Source organism: Nyctereutes procyonoides, unplaced genomic scaffold (genome assembly GCF_905146905.1).
Source record: "Nyctereutes procyonoides isolate TBG_1078 unplaced genomic scaffold, NYPRO_anot_genome, whole genome shotgun sequence".
In the NCBI taxonomy this organism is placed as follows: domain Eukaryota; kingdom Metazoa; phylum Chordata; class Mammalia; order Carnivora; family Canidae; genus Nyctereutes; species Nyctereutes procyonoides.
Genome location: NW_026575140.1, coordinates 48,809,726 through 48,828,734, shown reverse-complemented (window position 1 = coordinate 48,828,734; position 19,009 = coordinate 48,809,726). Strand labels below are relative to the sequence as shown.

At 56.1% G+C, this 19,009-nt stretch overlaps 1 protein-coding gene across 5 annotated transcripts; it reads right to left on the bottom strand.

Moving 5' to 3' along the window:
* Positions 1-1,694: 1,694 nt before the first annotated feature.
* On the bottom strand, positions 1,695-17,358 carry RNF112 (ring finger protein 112). 5 transcript variants are annotated; one of them, XM_055304605.1, is made up of 20 exons: positions 17,106-17,358; positions 15,309-15,504; positions 15,098-15,219; positions 14,533-14,651; positions 9,278-9,344; positions 8,756-8,834; positions 7,366-7,589; positions 7,151-7,191; positions 6,223-6,508; positions 5,789-5,995; positions 5,543-5,671; positions 5,208-5,312; positions 4,709-4,759; positions 4,369-4,425; positions 4,213-4,287; positions 3,954-4,071; positions 3,634-3,800; positions 3,500-3,553; positions 3,312-3,386; positions 1,695-3,219 (listed from the first exon to the last, which is right to left on the bottom strand). In XM_055304605.1, exons 7-20 carry the CDS (start codon positions 7,417-7,419, stop codon positions 2,749-2,751), a joined length of 1,890 nt encoding a protein of 629 aa, XP_055160580.1. In that variant the 5' UTR covers positions 7,420-7,589; positions 8,756-8,834; positions 9,278-9,344; positions 14,533-14,651; positions 15,098-15,219; positions 15,309-15,504; positions 17,106-17,358; the 3' UTR covers positions 1,695-2,748. The 5 variants fall into 5 exon arrangements, 4 of the variants coding, with proteins under 4 accessions (XP_055160580.1, XP_055160578.1, XP_055160579.1 ...); XM_055304603.1 differs by lacking the exons at positions 8,756-8,834; positions 9,278-9,344; positions 14,533-14,651; ... (1 more) ...; positions 15,309-15,504; positions 17,106-17,358 and having other exon boundaries at positions 7,366-8,215; XM_055304604.1 differs by lacking the exons at positions 8,756-8,834; positions 9,278-9,344; positions 14,533-14,651; ... (1 more) ...; positions 15,309-15,504; positions 17,106-17,358 and having other exon boundaries at positions 3,634-3,794; positions 7,366-8,215.
* Between the last annotated feature and the right edge of the window lie 1,651 nt (positions 17,359-19,009).

The window sequence follows — 19,009 nt, the reverse complement described above, 5'->3', positions numbered from 1 at the left end:
ATTCCAGAACTGATGTTGGAAGCCCAGGAAGATCCTTAATTGGGTTTGGGACCCAGCAGCCCAGTCATGGAGTCTGGAGAGACTTGTGGGATGAGGGCTCACCTAAGCAAGGAATCTGACATCAGAAACCTTAGGTTCAAGGCTTGGCTTACATCTGACTAGTCATGTCCCTGAGTGTCCATAGAAATGGGTACCCTACGGGGACACCTGGGTGGCTCAGTTGGTTAAGCGGCTGCCTTCAGCTCATGTCATGGTCCCAGCGTCCTAGGATCGAGTCCCGCATCGGGCTCCCTGCTCAGCAAGGAGTCCACCTCTCCCTCTCCCTCTGCCCCTCCCCCTGATCACATTCTCTTGGGCTCGCTCTCTCTCAAGTAAATAAATAAAATCTTAAAAGAAAAAAAAAAAGGAAATGGGTACCCTACAGGCTGCGTGAGATGGTTTCAAGACTTTAAGGAAAGTGATGCTTGGGAAGATGTTTTGAAAGTACAAAGCACAAGACAAATACTACTTAATATGACTCATCCTGCTTCTGCAGAGCACATCCTCCACTTGGCCAACAGCTCAATTCCATTCAAAGATCAGGGTGGAATAGCCCACTGCAGTTCCTTCCAGCACTGTAAGGTGGGATTCTAGCTAGACAAAATCCTCCCTCAGGGACTCCTTGGAGGCCCCCTCCAAGGTTCTAAGGCTGCCAGTCCCAAAATCTGGGAGGTTTTGTAGCTCATGGATCCACCACGTGATGATGGAAGGACCCAAAAAATGCTTCCAGGAAGGCTTTCTTGGCAAACACGGGACAGAGTCTGGACCCTATGCCCCACCTCTGGCCCAGCTCCAAAAGTTAGAATCCTCCTTAGCCCTCTGTCTTCACCCCACCTGTCCTCAGCCCTGACTTTGGGATTTCTCTGCATCATTATTTTATCCCTTACTTGCTAACTGAAGCTCCTACTGTGGGGCCATGTGTCCCAGACTATGGCCTTCTGCCTCAGTACCCCAACACTGTTTCCCAGAGCTGGACAAGAGGGGGAGAAACCACCAAAGAGAAGCATCTTGGTTTCAGCACATCTGACCTTAAAAAAAAAAATTGTCTTCTAATGTCTGTGGGGGAACACCAGCTGGGGTGATCAGGAGTCTGGAGCGTCCCTGCTTCTGCCATAGGCCAGCTGGGGAGCATTAGCTGAGATTTCCCCTCTCTGGGTTTGCATCTATAAAAGGCAGGTCTGGACACAGTGGCCACTGCTATAATTCTGAGATAGGGAGCTGAGGGGCAGGAGAAGCAGCAGGTGAATGTCCAGCTGGCTGACTCCCACGGGGATGGGCCTGGGCTCCTCCTTCCTCCGAGGCTTTAGCAAGGACTCCCCATCTATGCCTCCACTCTCTCCTTCTGCCAGGACAGACACCTGGTGACAATCTGTTCGCAGGGTCATCCATCTGAGGCAGGAGAGACTAGGGGAGCAGGACCCCAAGCCCTAGTGGAAGGTGGCTGTGCCTTTGGCCGTTGGCCTGAGCCCTCCTGCAACCCCTACATGGGGCCTCGGACTCTCAGCTCCCAGATCCCTTGAATATCAGCCTCCCTCTTCTTGTCCACAGGTCCCCACAATGGAGTGCCTTGGTTCACCTCCCCCACCCCTCTGCTCCAAAGCCCTCTGGGAGTTCAATTCAAGTACTATTTGAATAATTTACTGGGAAGCTGACACTCAAGCACACATATTTTATTTTCATAGAATGCGCCCATGAATACTTTACAGTGTAACAGCCTAGAAGTCTTCCAGCAGGACTTTCCTGTCCCACGGAAGGGCGCTGGGCCCTCTGGGCTCCTTGGGGTCGGGAGGGGCGCTGCACCCAGGTCTCCGGCAGACACATGTTCAGGAAAGAGGGCGTGTTCGTGTTCGGGATGGAAGGTGTCCCTTGTGGGACTTTCACCGACTTACAAGCGCCATCTGGTTTAGCTCAGAGTGCAATTACTGGCGATTTCTTTGGCATCTAACCCATTGCTGGGACAGCATTCCAGAAAGAACGTGGGCACTCTGCTGTCTGAGCAGGCTCGACAAAGAACACAACCATGAGGGAACATCTACAGAGGCCCCATCCAAAGTGCACACATGGAGTCCTGGGGCTGCAGAGGGTGGGGGAGGCCACCATTATTCTCCTGGGGCAGCTTTGGGGAGAGTCATTAGAGCAGGCGGCTCCCCTCTGGGGTTCAGGCCACTGTCTACCATACCTGGAACTCTTTGGTTTTGCCTGGCGGCTCCTCCTTCCCTCTCTCCCCCCAGCCCCTCATTTGTGCTCCCTGACTCTGAGCACCGAGGTCACTCAACCTGGGACTTCTCCCATCTGTGAAGGGACAGATCCTCTCTACCCAAGGGAGACTTCCAGAGTGGTGCCTGCTCAGCCTTCCTACAATCCAGGGTCATCAGGGGAAATAAGCCAGGGTGGGGAGAGTGGAGACTCGCTGTTGGTGGGAGACTCCGGGGTCAAGCTGATCTGGGGACCATGGCAGGTTAGCAGTGGTGTGCAACCAGAAACAGGCCCTACACTCTATCCACTGCCCCCAGACGCTGCCTCCTGGACCGGGCGGCCCCCCTCCATCCAGGAGCCACCTGGATGGTCCAGCCCAGCCAGCCACCCAGACACCGGGCGTTCAACCAGGGCAGTGGGGCGTTCCACACCACCCCCAAGGCCTCCCCTCCCACACCTCCTTCCCTCCCACCTGGCATCTCTCCTCCCTTCGGTCTGGTCTCCTGGGCGCCGTTACTCCTCCTGCAGCAGGGGCTCCCGGTCCCCCTCCTGCACCCTGTCGTCCTCCTCCTTCTCCATGCAGCCCACGGTGGCCGCCAGCCCAGCGCCCACGCCGCCCCCGACCACGGCGGCCCCCGTGGCCCCCACCGCGGCCCCCGCCGCCACCATCCCGGCCTCGGCGGCCAGCGCGGCCGCTGCCATGCCCGCACCCACCACGCCGCCCGCCAGGCCCATGAGCCCCGCGCCCACGGCGCCGCCCACGGCGGCCAGGTGGCCGCAGAAGCGCATGGTGTAGGAGTCCATGAAGACCTTGGCCTCGGCCTGCAGCTCGGCCTCCAGCGCCTCCAGGGTCTGCTCCCTGCCCTGGCACAGCAGGGCCGCCCCGTGGCGGGCCAGGATGGCGTCCTTCTGCGTGGACAGCAGGTTGCGCATGGTGTCGGGCAGCACCCGGAGCGCAGAGAAGATGCGCTTGGTGGCCACGTCCTGCGGCGGGGCGGCGGGGAGAAGGCGGCGCGCTCAGCACCCGCCCCGCCCGCAGCCCGCGGCCCGCGGCCCTACCCCGCCGGCGCCCTCACCTGCTGCCGCACGTACTCCTCGAACTCCTTCTTGGCGGCCTCCACCGTCCTCAGGTCGTGCAGCTGGGCGGCCATCTGTCCACGGCAAAGCCAGGCTGCCTCCCTCCGCCCGCCCCCGCCCTCGTCTGCTTCCATCCCAGGGCCCACGCACCCGGCCCCCCAGGCCCTCTCCGGGGGGCCCCCTGTACCTCATCCGCGGAGGCGAACCCGGGCCCCGTCCTCCCCATCCAGCCCGAGAGGTTCTGCGGAGACAGCAGGGGAGGGGTCAGGGTGGGGCGGTGCCGGGGGTGGGGAGGGATGGGGGTGCAGGTGGGGGGCGCACCTTGATTTCCTGAGCTAACTGCTGCCCCGTGAGCAGGCGTCTGTCCCCCCTGGCCACGGGGCGGCCCTCGCTCCAGTACCCCTGGCAGCGGCTCTTGGCGTGCTGGGGGGCGGCGCTCAGCACATCGGCCACGTAGGCGGAGAGGTGCCCCAAATCGTCATCTGTGTCTGAGGAAGAGATTCCTCATGCTGAGGAGACCGGGGGCTGAGCAGGATCGGGCTTTGGGAGGAGAAAGGGTGTCAGAGGCAGGGCGCAGCTCGCTAGGGCAGGGGGGGCCGAGGAGGGCAAGGTGTGGAGGCCTTGCTCTGGGGGACACTCACCGCCTGGGCTGCCCTGGCCTCTGGTGGCCCACTGCCGCGCTGGGGTGGGCAGGAGGTAACAGCGGGCTCGCCTCCCTTGGAGCAGCTCCTGAACCTTGGGGTACTTGCCAGAGGATTTCTGGGGGATGGATGGGGGGACCTCTGAGTTAGGGACCAGACTCCTGTTCCTGGCTCGCCTGCAGGCCCCCTCCCGCCCCCTCTCCCCTTCTGCCCAGTTCCCCCCACCTGCCCCTTCTGCCCCTCTGTCTGTACCCCTCACCTGGATCATGTCACCCACGCGGCCCAGCCCTGCCTTGCTGGAGTAGGATGAGTCCCGAACTAAGAGATCCAGGTGCTGGAAGAGAAGGGGTCCTGACACCAGCAGCCGTGGGGGTGTGAGGGTCTGGGGTGACAGGTCCAGAAACGGGTGTCTCACCTGGATTGGCACCATCCCATAATGCCTGCCCATCACCTCGGCCACATGGACAAACATCTGGGGATGAGGCACCAAGGGTCATGGCTAGGTCACTCCAAGGACTCTGGCTCTCTCCCTTCTGGGCCCCTCCCTACCCTCCCCACCCTCCCCGTCCCCCACACTCCCAGCTCTAGCACTCCCCTGCCTCCCCCAACCAGGCCCTCAAACCCACCAGCCCAGCTCCAGGTCATGAACTCCTAGGCCAGAACCAGAAGGCACCCAATTAGGGCTGGTCCAGTCCCTTGGCCTTATGGTCACGGCAGGGATAAGGTGGCACCCCAAGACCAAATTTTCTCCTCACCTCCAGATATTCCAGGTCTGTATCCTTCAGCTCCGGGGAGGTATTGAGGATCTGGAACCAAGGAGAACAAGATGGAAGAGGGTCTGCAAAGGCAAAGAGATACTGGGAAGACCCCGGTGAGGAAGGAGCTCACAGGCCGACTGTGGAGCTGGGACCTGGGAGACACCTGCCTGGGGGTCTCCACAGCCTGCAGGGCCTGGGCTGCCCATGAGGGACAGCAGGCAGGCCCGGGAGTGGGCCTGCTGACCTTCAGCTGCTCCTGGGGACCTTAGACTTCCCTTTGGAACAAACCGTGTTCCCACCTTCACTGACTGGGGGCATCCCTCCCCTGCAGGGGCAACCCCAGAACCTGTGGAGACCCCAGACACACAAGTCTGTGACATCAGGGTCACCGTCCCAAGCACTCCCAGGGCCAGCCCAGGCTGACATGTGCCCTTCTGGAGAAAGCTAAGCTGGAGTGGGGCCCATGGGGTGGGGCACCAGGTCACAGCGCCCTCACCTGGTAGGAGCTCAGCATCGTGGTGAGGGCACAGAGCTTAGTCCGAGTTTCTCTGCTCAGCTCCGGGCTCATGGCATCCCCTGTGTCCACCAGGAACACGGCCACCTGTTTGGGGGGAGGGGCAGGAGGGAAATGAACCACGGGGTCAGACCTGCCTCACTCCTCCACGTGCTCCCCCCAGCCCTGCCTTTGCCCACCCCCGTCTTCCAGTCCTGCCCCCAAAGCTTTCTTTCTCCATTCCCTTCCCCTTCATCTCGGCTCTCTGCATGTCCCAGCCTCTCCACCCCCCCACCCCTGCCGCAATCTTCACCTCCTCTGCCTTTTATGTCCCTCACCTTCCTCCCCTCCTTCCCCAGCAGGAAAGGGTGGCTCCACATCCATATGCCCCTGGTAAGGCTATTGGCACCCCACCTGAACCCCTGCAGGGACCCTCCTCCTCTCGGCCAGCCGCCCTCCCCTGACTCCTGAAAGGCAGAAAAGAGAGCATCAGTTGGTCCATCCAGCCCCCATTCCCCTCCCAAAGCCAGGCTGAGGCCCCTGACCTGCTCCTCCCCAGCCCCCTGCCCCAGCCCTGCCCTCACCAGGCTTGGCAGGCCCCGGAGCAAGTGGTTGAGAAGGAAGGTCTTCCCTGAGTGCTGCTCCCCCAGGACAGCAAGGAGGCAGACAGGGGTGTCCCTGGCCAGGGGGTGCTTCAGGCAGCGGTTGATGGCTCCCATTCTCAAGATGAGGCCTCCAGAGGCATTGATTCGCACCAGCAGCAGTGGCTCTGCCCTCACAGCACAGGTCTCCTGCGTCAGGAGAAAGAAGTTTCCCTGAGCATCCAGGTCATGCAAGTGGGTCCCCAAGTGTGGTGTGCATCTGACACCATCCCATAATAAGACTGTGTTCCCCCAAACTGTGTGCCCCACCCTGACATCCTAGAATAGAGCCAAAGCCACCAGTCCCATCTTGGATCAGACCTGGGTTGCTCCACGCTCCACGCCCCACACCCCACACCGAGGCCTGGTCCCCGGACCTGCAGCACGGCGGGCAGAGGCCTCTGCGGCAGGAGCTTCATCTTCTCCCCCAGACTCCGGAGGCCCCTCTTCTGCTTGCATATCTTCCGGCACTCTGGACAGCAGGGCGGCTCACAGCCCGGGACGCGGTGTGTGCTGAAGCACCGCGTACAGAAGTCATGGCCACAGTCCAGCGAGATGGGTTCCCGCAGCCTTTCCAGGCAGATGGAGCAGGCAGGGAGCTCCCGGGGCACCGCAGGCCGGGACCCCAGGCCCAGCTCCAGCTTGGGGAATGGCGTGTGGGACCTGGGAGGCAGAGCGGGCTGTTGGGAGCAGCATGTGGGGTGCAGGGATACGGGCCGGGAGTGTGGGGAGCAGGGTGCTCCCAGAGAGGGCATGCTCTGCCCATCCCTCACTTGCACCCCAGAGCCTGGGGCCCCGGGGTGGGGGCAGCAGAGCAGTGGTGACAGGGCTCCCGACAGGCAGAAGCTGCCACACGGCCGCCGTGCATTCGTGGGCAAGCTCCTGCACTGACTGATCTGGGCCCCCGTTTCCGAACGGCCCAGAGGAGAGGCAACAGCCGTGCTCCCGGGGTCCGTGTGGGGAGCTCCCTGCCCGGTGCCAGGCGTGAATGCTCATGAAAGCCCTCTCCCACAGCCTTCCACTGCCAGGGCTCCCACAGGGGGCCGGAGCCCCAGGGATGGTACCTGCACACACACTGTGGGGCTGGGAGGAGAGGGCGGGAGCCCGCCCGTGTGGGGCAGTGGGCTCTGGTTCTCCCAAGATGCCTTCCGCTCTCCCTCCTGGAGCTGGATTTGGTCTCAGGCAGTGCCCACCGGATTCTCCCCGGCCCCCCCACAGCCCGGCACCCAGCTTCGGGCCTCCCCTGGGGCAGCCTGTGGGCGGCGGGGCCTTGGAGCATTCCTGCGGGCAGGCCCTGCCACTTACCAACTGTTGCGACTGCTTCCCATGAAGCTCCGTTTTCTCTCCTTGGAGACAAAATTGGGGGGGGGGATAAAACATTATCTAGAAGAGAATCCAGATTTCTGTCTTCCTCCTGGGTTTCAGTGGCCCCCATGCCCTCTCCGCAGACCCATCCCTCGTCCCCAGATGGCCCCTTCCCCTCCCCGCCCTCCCCCCAAATCTCAGGACCCAAGACTTGCCTGCTTGCCAAGCCGGTGACAAAAGGAGATGATTGACAAGGCGGACCTCGGCATGGGGGGCTGGGAGTGAGGAGAGGTCTGCAGGCAGAGACAGGAGGAGGCCCGAGGCAGGGACACTGGGCTGCAGCAAGGATGGCTTTCCTCCTGGAAGGGCTGGCTGAGCTGTGGCAGGTGGAGGGGTGGGGGATGGTCTCCCCAGAGGAGCCGACCCAGACTCGTCAGCGCTGGAAAATAGATGTGACAGTCGGGAAAGAGGAGGCTGCCTCTGGACTCACCCCAGGGGGAGGAGACAGGACTGCGGGAACCAGGGCTCCGGAGGAGGGAGGGACCGAGCCAGGCCCAGAATCCCTGGCAGAGGCTGGGATGCAGGCAGCCGAGATGGTGAGTCGCCATGGAGACGGAAGGGAAAGATAAGGACAGGGAGGGGGAGGAGGGATGGAGAGAGAGGAGCCGTATGGGTGCCGGGCAGAGATGGAACCATGGGCAGGCACTGTCCCTACTGGCCCAGCCAGGGTCCTCCCAGGGCCACCGGCACGGTGTGCAGGAGAGGTGTGGGAGACGGACGACGGCACCGCCGGAGCTGACCTGGAGAGGGGCGGGGAGCCTCCCTCCCTTCACTGGAGGAACATTTTGCTGAGCACGGAGTGGGGCTCCAGGATGCCAGCATATCGCACGTGGCCCTGCGCATCCCCTCCACCCAGCTTTTCCCAGCCCCCCTGACTTCTCTGACATTGGCTGTGTGTCCCTGGGTCTCTTCCCCTTCCACTGGCTTTCACCCTGCTTCGAGCTTGTGACTGTCACCTCTGGACCTTCTAACCGCTTCTTAACTGGGCTCCTCCCATCTGCTCCCCGGTGCACAGCCAGCATAATCCCCCACCCCACCCCACCCCCCACACCGGCCTTGGCTCCCTCCTACCATCAGATCAAAATTCCAAGCCACCTGGCCTGCGTCTGTGGGCCTGAAACTTCCTCTCCAGGCTTGGCCCTCCTTCACCTTCTCTGCTTTCTGCACCTTGACTCCATGTTGCCCCTGCCTGCAGCGGGGCGCACCCTCCTTCCTCCTGAGAGACCCTTGCAGGCCCAGCTCAGATGCCATCCCCTTCTGGAGCCTCCTTGCCTCCCCCTTCCCTTCCCGACTGGAGGTGATCTTGCCCTCAGGTGGCTCATGGTCAGAACACCTGATTCTGATTGGTTCCGAGGCGAGGCTCTGGAGCCAGACTGCTCCGGGCTAGATTCCCAGCTGCCCTATATGAGCCAGGGACCCTGGGTGCTTCCCTTTGCTCTTTTGAGCTCTGAGGGGTCAAGTACATACAGAAAGCCACTTGCCCAAGGGAAGTTATTCTTAAGCCTTAGGTGCTAGGATGCAGAGGAGGGGGGGGGATGGATTCACCTGGAGGGGTCCAGTAGAGGCCTCCCCCCGCAGCAGGCGGGGCTGGATATCGCTCACTGCTCAATCTGGTCTTTCCCACCTGGAAACATGAGAACACTGGCCAGCTCTGGTCACTCTGGCTTGCAGTGTGGATGACGGATTAGAAGGGCAGGGCTGGAGGCGGGTAGGGAAGGCCGGCTACAAAGCCTGGGGCCCCCACCCAGCACTGTGAGCTACCCGCCCCGCAGAGGGCAAGGCCGAGGGAAAACCATTGCATCCTCAGCTTGAGAGCCTCCTGCTCCTGGAGAAAGGCCCAGAGCCCGTCCCTTTGCTCTTACAATCCCTCACTGGTATCTGGGGCTTGGAGGGGAGCCCCCTGCCCAGGGAGGCCGGCTGTGAGGGTGAGGTGTGGATGGCCCCATTCTATCCACGAGGCTCGTAGGCCTGTGAATGTGTCTACAGTCTCTGAGAAGGATTGAAACCTGATGGGAGCCTGAGAATCTCTGAACTACAAGAAGAAAAACATCAAATCAAACGTAATACCTTCTGAGTTTGCACCTGCTCCCCTCTACATGGTGTCGACTGGTAAACTCAGGTTGAAGTTCATCATCTGTGAAGCCAGATTCAAATCATGAGTGCCATTGGTCAACGAGTGTTTACTGACCACACGCTACGTGCTGAGCACCAAGCTGGAGCCTGGGATAGTCTCTATGTGTTTCTGAACAATAACAAGTGATTTGTTCTTACCAAATTCAACATTGGAAAGATTATACAAATCCTCTTTAAAAAATTCGGGGCAGGGGGACCTGGGTGGCTCAGTGGTTGAGCATCTGCCTGTGGCTCAGGTCATGACCCTGGGGTCCTGGGATCGAGTCCCACCTCAGGCTCCTACTTCAGGGAGCCTACTTCTCTTTCCCCTTCTGCCTGCCACTTCCCCTGCTTGTGCTCTCTCTCTCTCTCTCTCTGTCAAATAAATAAATAAAATCTAAAAAGAAAATTTTCTTTTCAGGGCAAAAAATTTCAATTCCATGTGGATTATGGGCAACATTTGTTTTGCTCTGACTGGGAGGGAGATTTCCCCAAGGTCAAAGTTCCAGAGCCTGGCAGGTAAGCCCAGGAGGGGATACTAACAGGTGGGCCCAGTGCCCCTGCCACGGACCACTGTGTCTGGAAAGGAAAGGAGGAAACTCTGCTCTGCTCAGCTCCTTGTTTCCAGCGGATGAGGATACCATGTGGGTCCCCCACAGTACCCTCGGCCCACCCTGGGGACTTATAGGGTCAGGAGGGGACACACTGAGCCAGGCCTGACCCCACAAGGTAGACAGGCCTCTGGGGAGGGCTCCTGGGAGCTGAGCCCACAGGAAGGAGCTGGGGCAGGAGGGTGGTTCTGGGTTTCAGGAGCTGGAGCTATAGAGAGGGAGTGAGTTTGTTCCTTCATTCACCCAACAAACATTGTGGTTCCTCCCTCTCGGCGGGGCCTGCTCCTATTTAACTAGCCCCTGGGTCCCCTGATGTAGGCAGTAGCTTCTTCACACACACACACACACACACACACACACACACACTTGCCTGTGCGCCAGGGCCTCGTACTGGTGCACACTTACATATGAGCTCAGACTTACTCATATGTACACACGCAAGCCACACGATCCTACCCACATGCATTGTTCACGCACCCCATGTGCATAAACTTCCCCTCAATAACACAACCTGTGTGAGAGGTACTATATTACTCTCATTTTACAGATGAAGAAACGGGCCAGGGAGGCTAAGTCACTTGCACAAGGTCACACAGCCATTGGTGGCAGAGCTGGAATCCAAATTCAGTCAGGCTCCTGCATTCAAGCTCTTCACCACTACATTCTATGGTTTTCTGAGGCAGAAATCATGCAATTATAATAAGCCTGGAAAGCACTTTGTGGTCTTGCTGCGTCTTGATGTGCTGTCATTTACTTCAAAGAAGGAAAGAAAATTGGCCTAGGCCTGGTCTAGGTGGAGATTGGAATTAGGAATGTGGCAACTGGTTCTGACCCCAGCTTGCTAATTGTCTCTGGGCCTCAGTTTCTTGATGTGTAAGTGGAAGAGGGCTTGATGAGACCAGAAGTCCCTTCTTTTGGAGAGTTCTGCTTCCTCTCCTGCCTCCCTGGCCTGAAGCTTCCAGAAGGCGTGGGGCAGGCTGGCACTCACCAGGAAGCCTGGCACAGTAGGCAGCAGTGAGCACTGGATCTCTCCCCTTCTGGACTCCCTCCTCTGAGCTCCTAGGAACCACCTGGATGCCCCGAGCACTGTCAGCGAGGTGCAGGCCACGTGGGGGATCACCACACTTCCCTCCCCATCGCTGTGGTGCTGGTGGAGGGGCTGGGGATGGACCTTTTCTGGGAAGATCCAGCCCTTTCTACCCACTGGCCTCTGCCCAGCTGCCTCACAGCACTTCCTGCTGGGTGACTGGCTGAGAGAAAGTGAAGAAAACAAGCCCATAACGGGGCTGAGGTGACATCCTTCCATCTGTCTCCACCCTGAACCCAGGTACACTGTTCTCCACCCCCACCCCCAAGCCGCTCCTGGCCCCCTTCCCTCTCCACCCACCCACAGACTGAGCCTCAGCTTACCTCACCAGCCCTGCATCCCTGCCCTCTCTCTCCATGCAAAGAGCTCTCTCTGGTTGCCAAGGCAAGAATCTGTCACTCCTTGTCTTCCACTTCTCCTACAGCTTCTTCCTCCTCCACAGTCTCTCCATCAGACTTGTGTGCCACTCCTGGACTGGGAAGTCCGTGAAGGTCTCTACTGCAGGTGTTCCCAGGAGAGCCCAGAGACCCTGATCATTGAGTACTATGTGTGTACTGACTCCACCCAATGTGTCCCAGAGGCCTGCCAGGTGAGTGAGGAGTCCAGTCACCCAACCATCCATGTATCCATCCATCCATCCATCCATCCATCCATCCATCCATCCATCCATCCTCCTTTCCTCCAACCTTCCATTAGGCATGCACTGATTATCTACCCATTCATTATCCACTTATTTACTCATCTACCCAGTCAGCCACACACTCATGCATTATCCATCATTAATTCTTTCACTATATGCACAATTCATTTCCTATATTCTTTCACCCACCCATTCCCCAGATACTCATCCATACATCTTCCCATACATGCACATATGCATGATTTCCTCCATTTACCCACTCATCCACTCCTGTACCCACCTGCCACTCCATCTATCTATCCCCCCACCCACCTGCCCCACCCATCCACCCACCTGCTCCCCAACCACCCACCTACCCACTCATCCATCTTTTGGCCAACATTCAACCTTGCATCTGTCCATCCAATCATCCATTCTTCATCCAGTCTATCCATCCATATTGCAAAAATATATTAAGCACTCTATGCCAGTCATCATGCTGGCCCTGAGAGTATAACTGATGCACCTCATGGTGCATCTAGTGTAGTGGGTGAGGCAGAGAAATCATTAGACAAGTCCTGGGTGATAAGCTCTTTGACAAGGGTGAGCAAGAGGTGAGCCAGGAGGACCAAACAAAAGCAGATCACATAGATCTGTACATCTGGAAAGGCATCTTCCATGAGGCAATGCCCAAGCTAAGCCTGAAGGATGAACACAAGTTGGCCTGCAAAGCTATGAGAGTGAGATGACAACGCTTCTGGCAGGGACGCCAATACCTGCAAGGATCCAGAAGTACAAGATAAAGAGCCTAGCTTATGTAGCTTGTGAAGCAAGGAGAGGCAAGGGGAACAGGGGCCAACACAGGGGCATGCTACATGCCCCCCCATCTTTTGGCATCATTTCTCATGCCCTGCCCCACAGGGCTCTCTTGCAGGACTCAGGAACCCATTATCCTGTCAAGCCAATAGCCCCTGGGTGCTGTTGGGTATGATGAGCCAGGGAGGGCAGGTGCTACAGAATCCCCAACTGCCCTGGTGCACATGCCAGCACGGCTGCCTCCATGCCCTTGCTCTCACCCTGTGTGAGCCTGGCCCCCTTGTGTGAGCATCACAGACCTGGCCCATGCAGCTGGGCTCAGGGGTCAGGCCTCCTTTAACTGAAGGACAGCAGTGGGACAAGAGCCAGACCAGAGACAGTGGGGTTGAAAGGACGTGCCAGCTCCCCCAGCACCTGTCATACTTGGCTGGTATCTGCTAGTTTTGAATAAAGATCAAGATAAGGCCAAGCATGGTGGAGAGAAAACAAGGTATCCGCTACATGGACAGCCCCTCCCAGGATCCGTCAGTCCCCTTTTGGCACAGGTGGCCCCAGCCCTGCCCTGAGACACACCCTTGGATTGCAAGGTCCATTGCAGGCCACAGCCCAGATGCCCAAAATCCTGATGACATGGGGGAGGCTGCCGCCAGCTCAGGCAGGAGGCCACATGTTCCCCATCCAACTGATGGCCATGCTTACAAGTGGCTTCTAGCTTCGACCTCTGTGTTCAGAGCTAGAAGGAGCAACAGTCAGCAGGGAGGGACACCAAGGCCAGTCCCTGAACTCTACAGCTGGGCAGGAGACCGTCCAGATGCTTGAGAGGCCAGGCCCACGTGTAGCTGTTCATGATCCTGACCCTTAAGCCTGGCCGCACCCCTCTTCTGCTTGCCAGCTTCTGGAACCTTGTGTCAGCAGCTAGAGGAAAGTCTGGGCTCCCCAACCTCCTTCCCAAAGCTCCCATCATCAATTTGATCCTAGGCTTCCTGAAATAATTTTCATATTTAAAAAAAATCCAACATTTGCTTAAGCAGTTTAGGATCTACAACATGTTGCCACATGAGCTGCCTCAATTGACTCCCCACCACAACACAGTGATTATTAACCCCATTTTTGGGATGGAAAACAGGTTCAGAAAGCTGAGGAGACCTTCAGTGCCAGCCCTGGCAGGAGGAAGCAGGCTCCCCAATCCCCAGGCCTGTGGTACCCCTTCAACTGGCCCACCAGGTCCTGTGTCCTGTACTGCGTCCAGAGGGTCTCTCCACGTCCCACCTCCACACCTTTGCCTCTGCCACTCCCCAGCCTGGGACACCCTTGCCATTCTCACCCATGTCCTTATTGGCTCAGGCTTCCTGCAGGGAACCTTCCCTACCCTTTTCTCTCCTTCCCTTTGTTTCTCAAAGTTAGAAAATGCCTCCTATGTGCCAAACAAGCATGGAGCTGGACGCAGGAGCTACAAGTGGCCAATGTGGTCCCTGCCCCCGAGGAGCTCAGAGGCCAGGCTCAAACAAGCAGACAGGCAGTTGCCCGTCACTGTGGTCAGTGCTGGTACAGAAGCCCTGGGAACGGTGGGAGCCTGTTCTCTCCCAGATGTGGGGGCCACTGAGGCTCATTGTTGCAGGATGGGTGGGAGGTAACCCCTGAAAGATACTGGGGAAGGAGGGGGATTCAGGCCATGCACAAAGGCCAGGATGGGTGGCATAGCATGGACTCTGGAGTCTGAGCAGATGCAGGGTGAAGGCATCCAGAGTGCAGTCAGAGAGCTCAGGTTGTAGAGCGCCGTGTAGACCCTCCACTTCCATGGCCATGGGAAGCATATATGATTTTAAGCAGGTGGCATGCGATCAGATCTGCGTCCCTGACCCATTACTTTGCCTGAATGGACTGGAGGAGACTGCTTATGGTTCTGGACAGCGACTTCTCTAAAGCACAGTATGTAACTAGTCCTCCAGCCAGCCCTCTAGTGACAGACCTCAGGGGCATATCATGAACGTCTTGCTGTCACATGCAGTGCTGTAATGATTGTTCCTGTTCTGACACCACTTCCCGCCTGGAAGATCTGATCTGAGGATGTCCTTACCAACGCAGCGCTTCATCACACATTCTGGTCTTTGCCAACTGCAGCTGCACATGTTGAAAGACGCTTCTTGTAGTCCACTCGGCATTTCTAGTTTGCTCCAGAGTTTTGAGGCTAGCCATCTGTCTTGTTGACACAAACAGGGTTTTTTTTTTTTCTTTTAAAGGGGAAAATTTAAAGCATCCTAAATATCCAGTTAAAAATAAATAGTTGATGATTATATAACTAAACCCAGGGTTACTTAAGTGAAGCTGTTGTTGATTGCTGGGCACCCAGAGGCCTGTCCCTTGGACTGAGTTCATTCCTAATTTGAATTCAAGCTGTAACTGGGGTGCTGGGGTGGCTCAGTGGATTAAGCGTCTGAATTCTGATTTCGGTTCAGTTCATGATCTTAGGGTGCTGAGATTGAGCCCCATGTCCGTCTCTGGGCTGGGCATGGAGCCTGCTTGAGATCCTCTCTGGTTCTCTCTCTCCCCCTCAGCCCCTCACACCACCCCCCTGCACGTTTGCATTTCCTCTCTCTCAAAAAAAAAAAAAAAAAAGAAAAAAGAAACAAAAAGAGGGGCACCTGAGTGGCTCAGTGGTTGAGGATCTGCCTTTGGCTCAGGTTGTGATCCCGGGGTCCTGGGATTGAGTTCCTCATTGGGCTCCCCGCAGGGAGCCTGCTTCTCCCTCTGCCTGTGTCTCTGCCTGTCTCATGAATAAATAAAATCTTTAAAAATAAATAAAAAGAAACAACAAAATACAAAGAAGTAAAAAGAACTGAAGCTGTTACTGACTTTCTTGTAGGAGACATAGGAGGGTATGTGGCATCTGCTGGATGCCAGCCATGGGCCCTTGCTTGCAGGAGACTGAGCCTGGCCTCAGGGGCTCACCCTGAGGCCCACCTGGCATAGCTGGCAGCAACACCCGAGGACCCTGCTGTGTGGGCGGTGGGCAGAGAAGGTCCCACAAGGAGCAACACTTCAAGTGGACCTTTGGAAAAGAGAAAACGAGGTGAGAAGGGACAACGGGGACTGTAGGCAGAGGAATCCTTGCAGGATTCCTGTCACTCTCTAGTTTGAGAGGTTAGTAACATATTAATTAATGAAGTGATGCCAATACAGGAAGTTGATGCATATTTTTAAAATTTAGAGTGGATGCTTTGAGCAACAAAAAATTTATTCGGTCTAAATGTGAGGCTCTCAGGAACTGGCCTGTGATAGGTCCTATATGAATCTCTTGGGGCAGCCATAAAGCACCACAGAAAAGTGGTGGAGAGTAAGACACAGAAATTAATTTTCTGACAACTCTGAAGGCTGGAAGTCCAGGATCAAGGTATCAGCAGGGTTGGTTTTTTCTGAGGCCTCTCTCCTTGACCTGTAGACGGCCGCCTTCTCCTTGGGTCCTCACATGGCTTCTCCTTTTGAGTGTCCGTGTCTCAATTTCCTTTTCTTGTAAGGACACCAGTCATTGGATGATGGGTTACCCCAATGACTTCATTTTACCTTAATTATCTATTTAAAGGCTCCATCTCTGGGGCACCTGGGTGGCTCAGTCAGAAAAGCATGCAACTCTTAGTCTCAAGGTGGTGAGTTCAAACCCCACGTTGGGTGTAGAGATAATTTAAATAAATAAACTTTAAAAAATAAATAAAAAGGTCTATCGCCATTCAAAAAAAGATAGGAAATTACATATATTTTTTAAACCCAGAAAAAATGAAAAAAAAAACTCCACCTCCAAATGTCACATTCTGAGAAACTGGAGATTAATACCCAACATATAAATTTTGAGGGAACACAGTTCAGCTCATAACAGGCCTCCAAGTGGATAACTAGCATGTGAAGGTGGAGAGGGTGAGGAAAGAAGCCTGGAGGGGCTGGCAGGAGCCAGAAAGGCCCTGGCTGCTATCAGGCTAAGGAAACTAGACTGTCCCCTAAAAATAAAACTGGGAACCAGAAGAGTGGAGTTTTCAGTAGAGCATTTGGAGCCTCATTCTGGCAGCTGGTGTGGAAAATCAGAAGGAGAGAGAAGCAGGGAGCCAGTCTGTGGGGGTTGGCAGGAGGGACAGGAGGCACCTAGAGACTAGAGCCACCTCTTGTTACTCCTCACAGCCCCCTGACCATGAGGATTAACCCTTCCCCCATTTTACAGATGAAGAAACTGAGGCTTGGAGGGGTTAAATAACTTCCTCCTCAACATTCATGTCAGTTCCTTCACTGAAGTTTCAGCAGCTGAAACAGACAGGACTGGGGTGGCCCAACAGACATTTACTGAGCGTAATGAAAAAGTAGAGAAGCCAAAATTAAAATATTAAGAAATAGAAAGGTGTACTGCAAAGGCGGGGTCAAGCGGGATGTAGTTGGGGAGCACTAATTGATGTGGGGGACAGCGGGAGAGGAAAAGGGAGGTGACAGCGGTGATGCCAGGAGCCCCACAAGCGCCTTTCTGGAGGTTTGCACTGGCTGGCAGGAGTCCTTGGTTGCTGGCAGCCAACCCACCCTCCTGCATCATCCCCCCAAAATCAGATTCTAGACTTGGCTCCAGACCCATCCGCTCCCCTGCACCACCCCCTTTCTGACTCCCATGCCGCCTACCCAGGTCTGGAGCATCCAGGCGGTCAGCCAAGAAGCCGAGAGTTGTAGCCAGCTGGCCCCTTAGAAGCAAACTTCCCATCACAGACTGCCCAGCTGGCCCCAGATCCCCCAGCGCCTTGCAGCTGGACTTAGGCAGACAGCCAGGAGGCTGAATAGAGCCGGAGGCCAGCTGTGGTCCAGACCTCTGTGTATAGACCTCACTGGCCAGCTGGCCTAAACCTTTCTTCAGCTGGACCAGACCAGCAGAGTTGTGGGGGACTCTGGGTAGCACCCAGGTTTTGGCATCAAACAGGCCTCAGTTCAGATCACGGTTCCACCCAGCATCCTGAGCCAAATCACTCCCCTCACTCAAGCTCAGTTTCCCAGCAGTAAAACTGAAGATAATAACTGCTCCTGTGCAGGGTTATTGCAGAGAGTGCAACATGCAGTTGGTGCTCAGTAACTGCTAGCTATTAATTAGCCTTGGAAGCAAGCCTGTTGGCTGACCTCACTGTGCCCACATCTCCCCCGACTAACTTGCTTTCTGACAATGAGTCTGGGGGCAAACGAGCAGGAGTTCTGCTTCTGCCTGCCTTCAAACCCTGATCAGACAACCTGGGCTTCTCCACCCGACCCGAGGTCCCAGTGCTAGAGAGGAGAAATGCTGTCAATTGACAGGCCTGAACAGACTTGGGAGTGATCCACAGAGCCCAGGCCACAGGCCACCCCCCAACCCATCCACCCACAGTGGCCACGGGGAGCAGAGGACTGTCCTGAGAAGCCCACTCCCTCCCTGCCTCTCACCAATCCACCCTCCGCCCCAGTCAGCCCAGGGTTTTTAAGGAATGTAAGTAAAAATGAGTCCTTCCAGAGACCAGGGAGCCTGCGGAGCTGCTAGAAATGTTTCATCTAGGTGGTGGTGAGCGGGTGTACATGTCTGTGAAGATAGGTCTGCTGCACTGCATGGAAGTCACACCTCATTGTAATTTGTTTAAGGGACTTCTACTTGCAGGAAGATGGGTTAGATATCCGTCTTCTTATTCCTGTGCAAAATACAAGAAACTGTGGACATTAGCTACTGTTCAAGAACAAAAATTCAACTATGTAGATTGAAATATCTAAATGGCTCTATTCAACAATTTGCCCATAACCAATAGAAGGGTACTCCAAGTTGTTGCACAAAATGGAAGGTGGTAATGGGTGGGACAGGCTGTTACTAGCAAAGGAAAAGATTGTTTCAGGCAAAGTCACCTTCTCTTAAGGGAAGGCAGGGGGTCTTCTCAGGCAGATTACCTCCCTAGTGCTGACCAGAAAGTTCCAAACTGATTGGTTTAAAATTCTACTCCTGGGAGAGGCTGCAACTGCAATTAGGTTAGGTATTCTTGGTGGGGCTTAACATAGTGACTCCATTTTGGCTCTGTGGTTTCTTTTTAATAATACACAAAAGAGACTCTGAAAGGTAGAGAAAAGAAAGTAGACAGGCTGGGCACCTCAAAACCCAAGGAACAACACAAAGGTACATGCCCTGGGGTGTTTTTGTTTTTGTTTTTGTTTTTGTTTTTTTTGTCTAACTGTCACAGCTGAGGAACAAGCAATCTGGAAATGGCAGTGGGTGCAAACAAACAAAAAAAGCCTCCCCAAACCCTGTCTCTCTAGCCAAAGCCCCAGGAAAGGGACAACTTGGCAAGACAGGAAACTTTTAGACAATAAATACTCCAGCCAGACAACACAGAAAAGATGGAGCCCCACCCCTACTCACACCAGCAACAGCTGGGTGGAGGGCCCAGACATCCTACCTCACCTGGTTAGTGTCAGAGAAGGCTAAGTAGGGAGGCTTGACTTTCCTCTCAGCCAGTAACAAGTGCGCTCCCCGACCACCACGAAGTGTTAGTAGAGACCACATGGGGAGCCAAAGCTCTGAACCA

Bases quoted from the DNA above. Each gene is read 5' to 3' on its own strand.
- RNF112 (XM_055304603.1), bottom strand. From the start codon at position 8,097: ATGTCAGAGAAGTCAGGGGGGCTGGGAAAAGCTGGGTGGAGGGGATGC. The intron at 5,672-5,788 runs GTGAGGGCAGGG...TCTGCCTTTCAG, and splicing joins TCCGGGGCCTGCCAAGCCTG to GAGTCAGGGGAGGGCGGCTG. The intron at 3,387-3,499 runs GTACAGGGGGCC...TGCCGTGGACAG, and splicing joins GGTTCGCCTCCGCGGATGAG to ATGGCCGCCCAGCTGCACGA.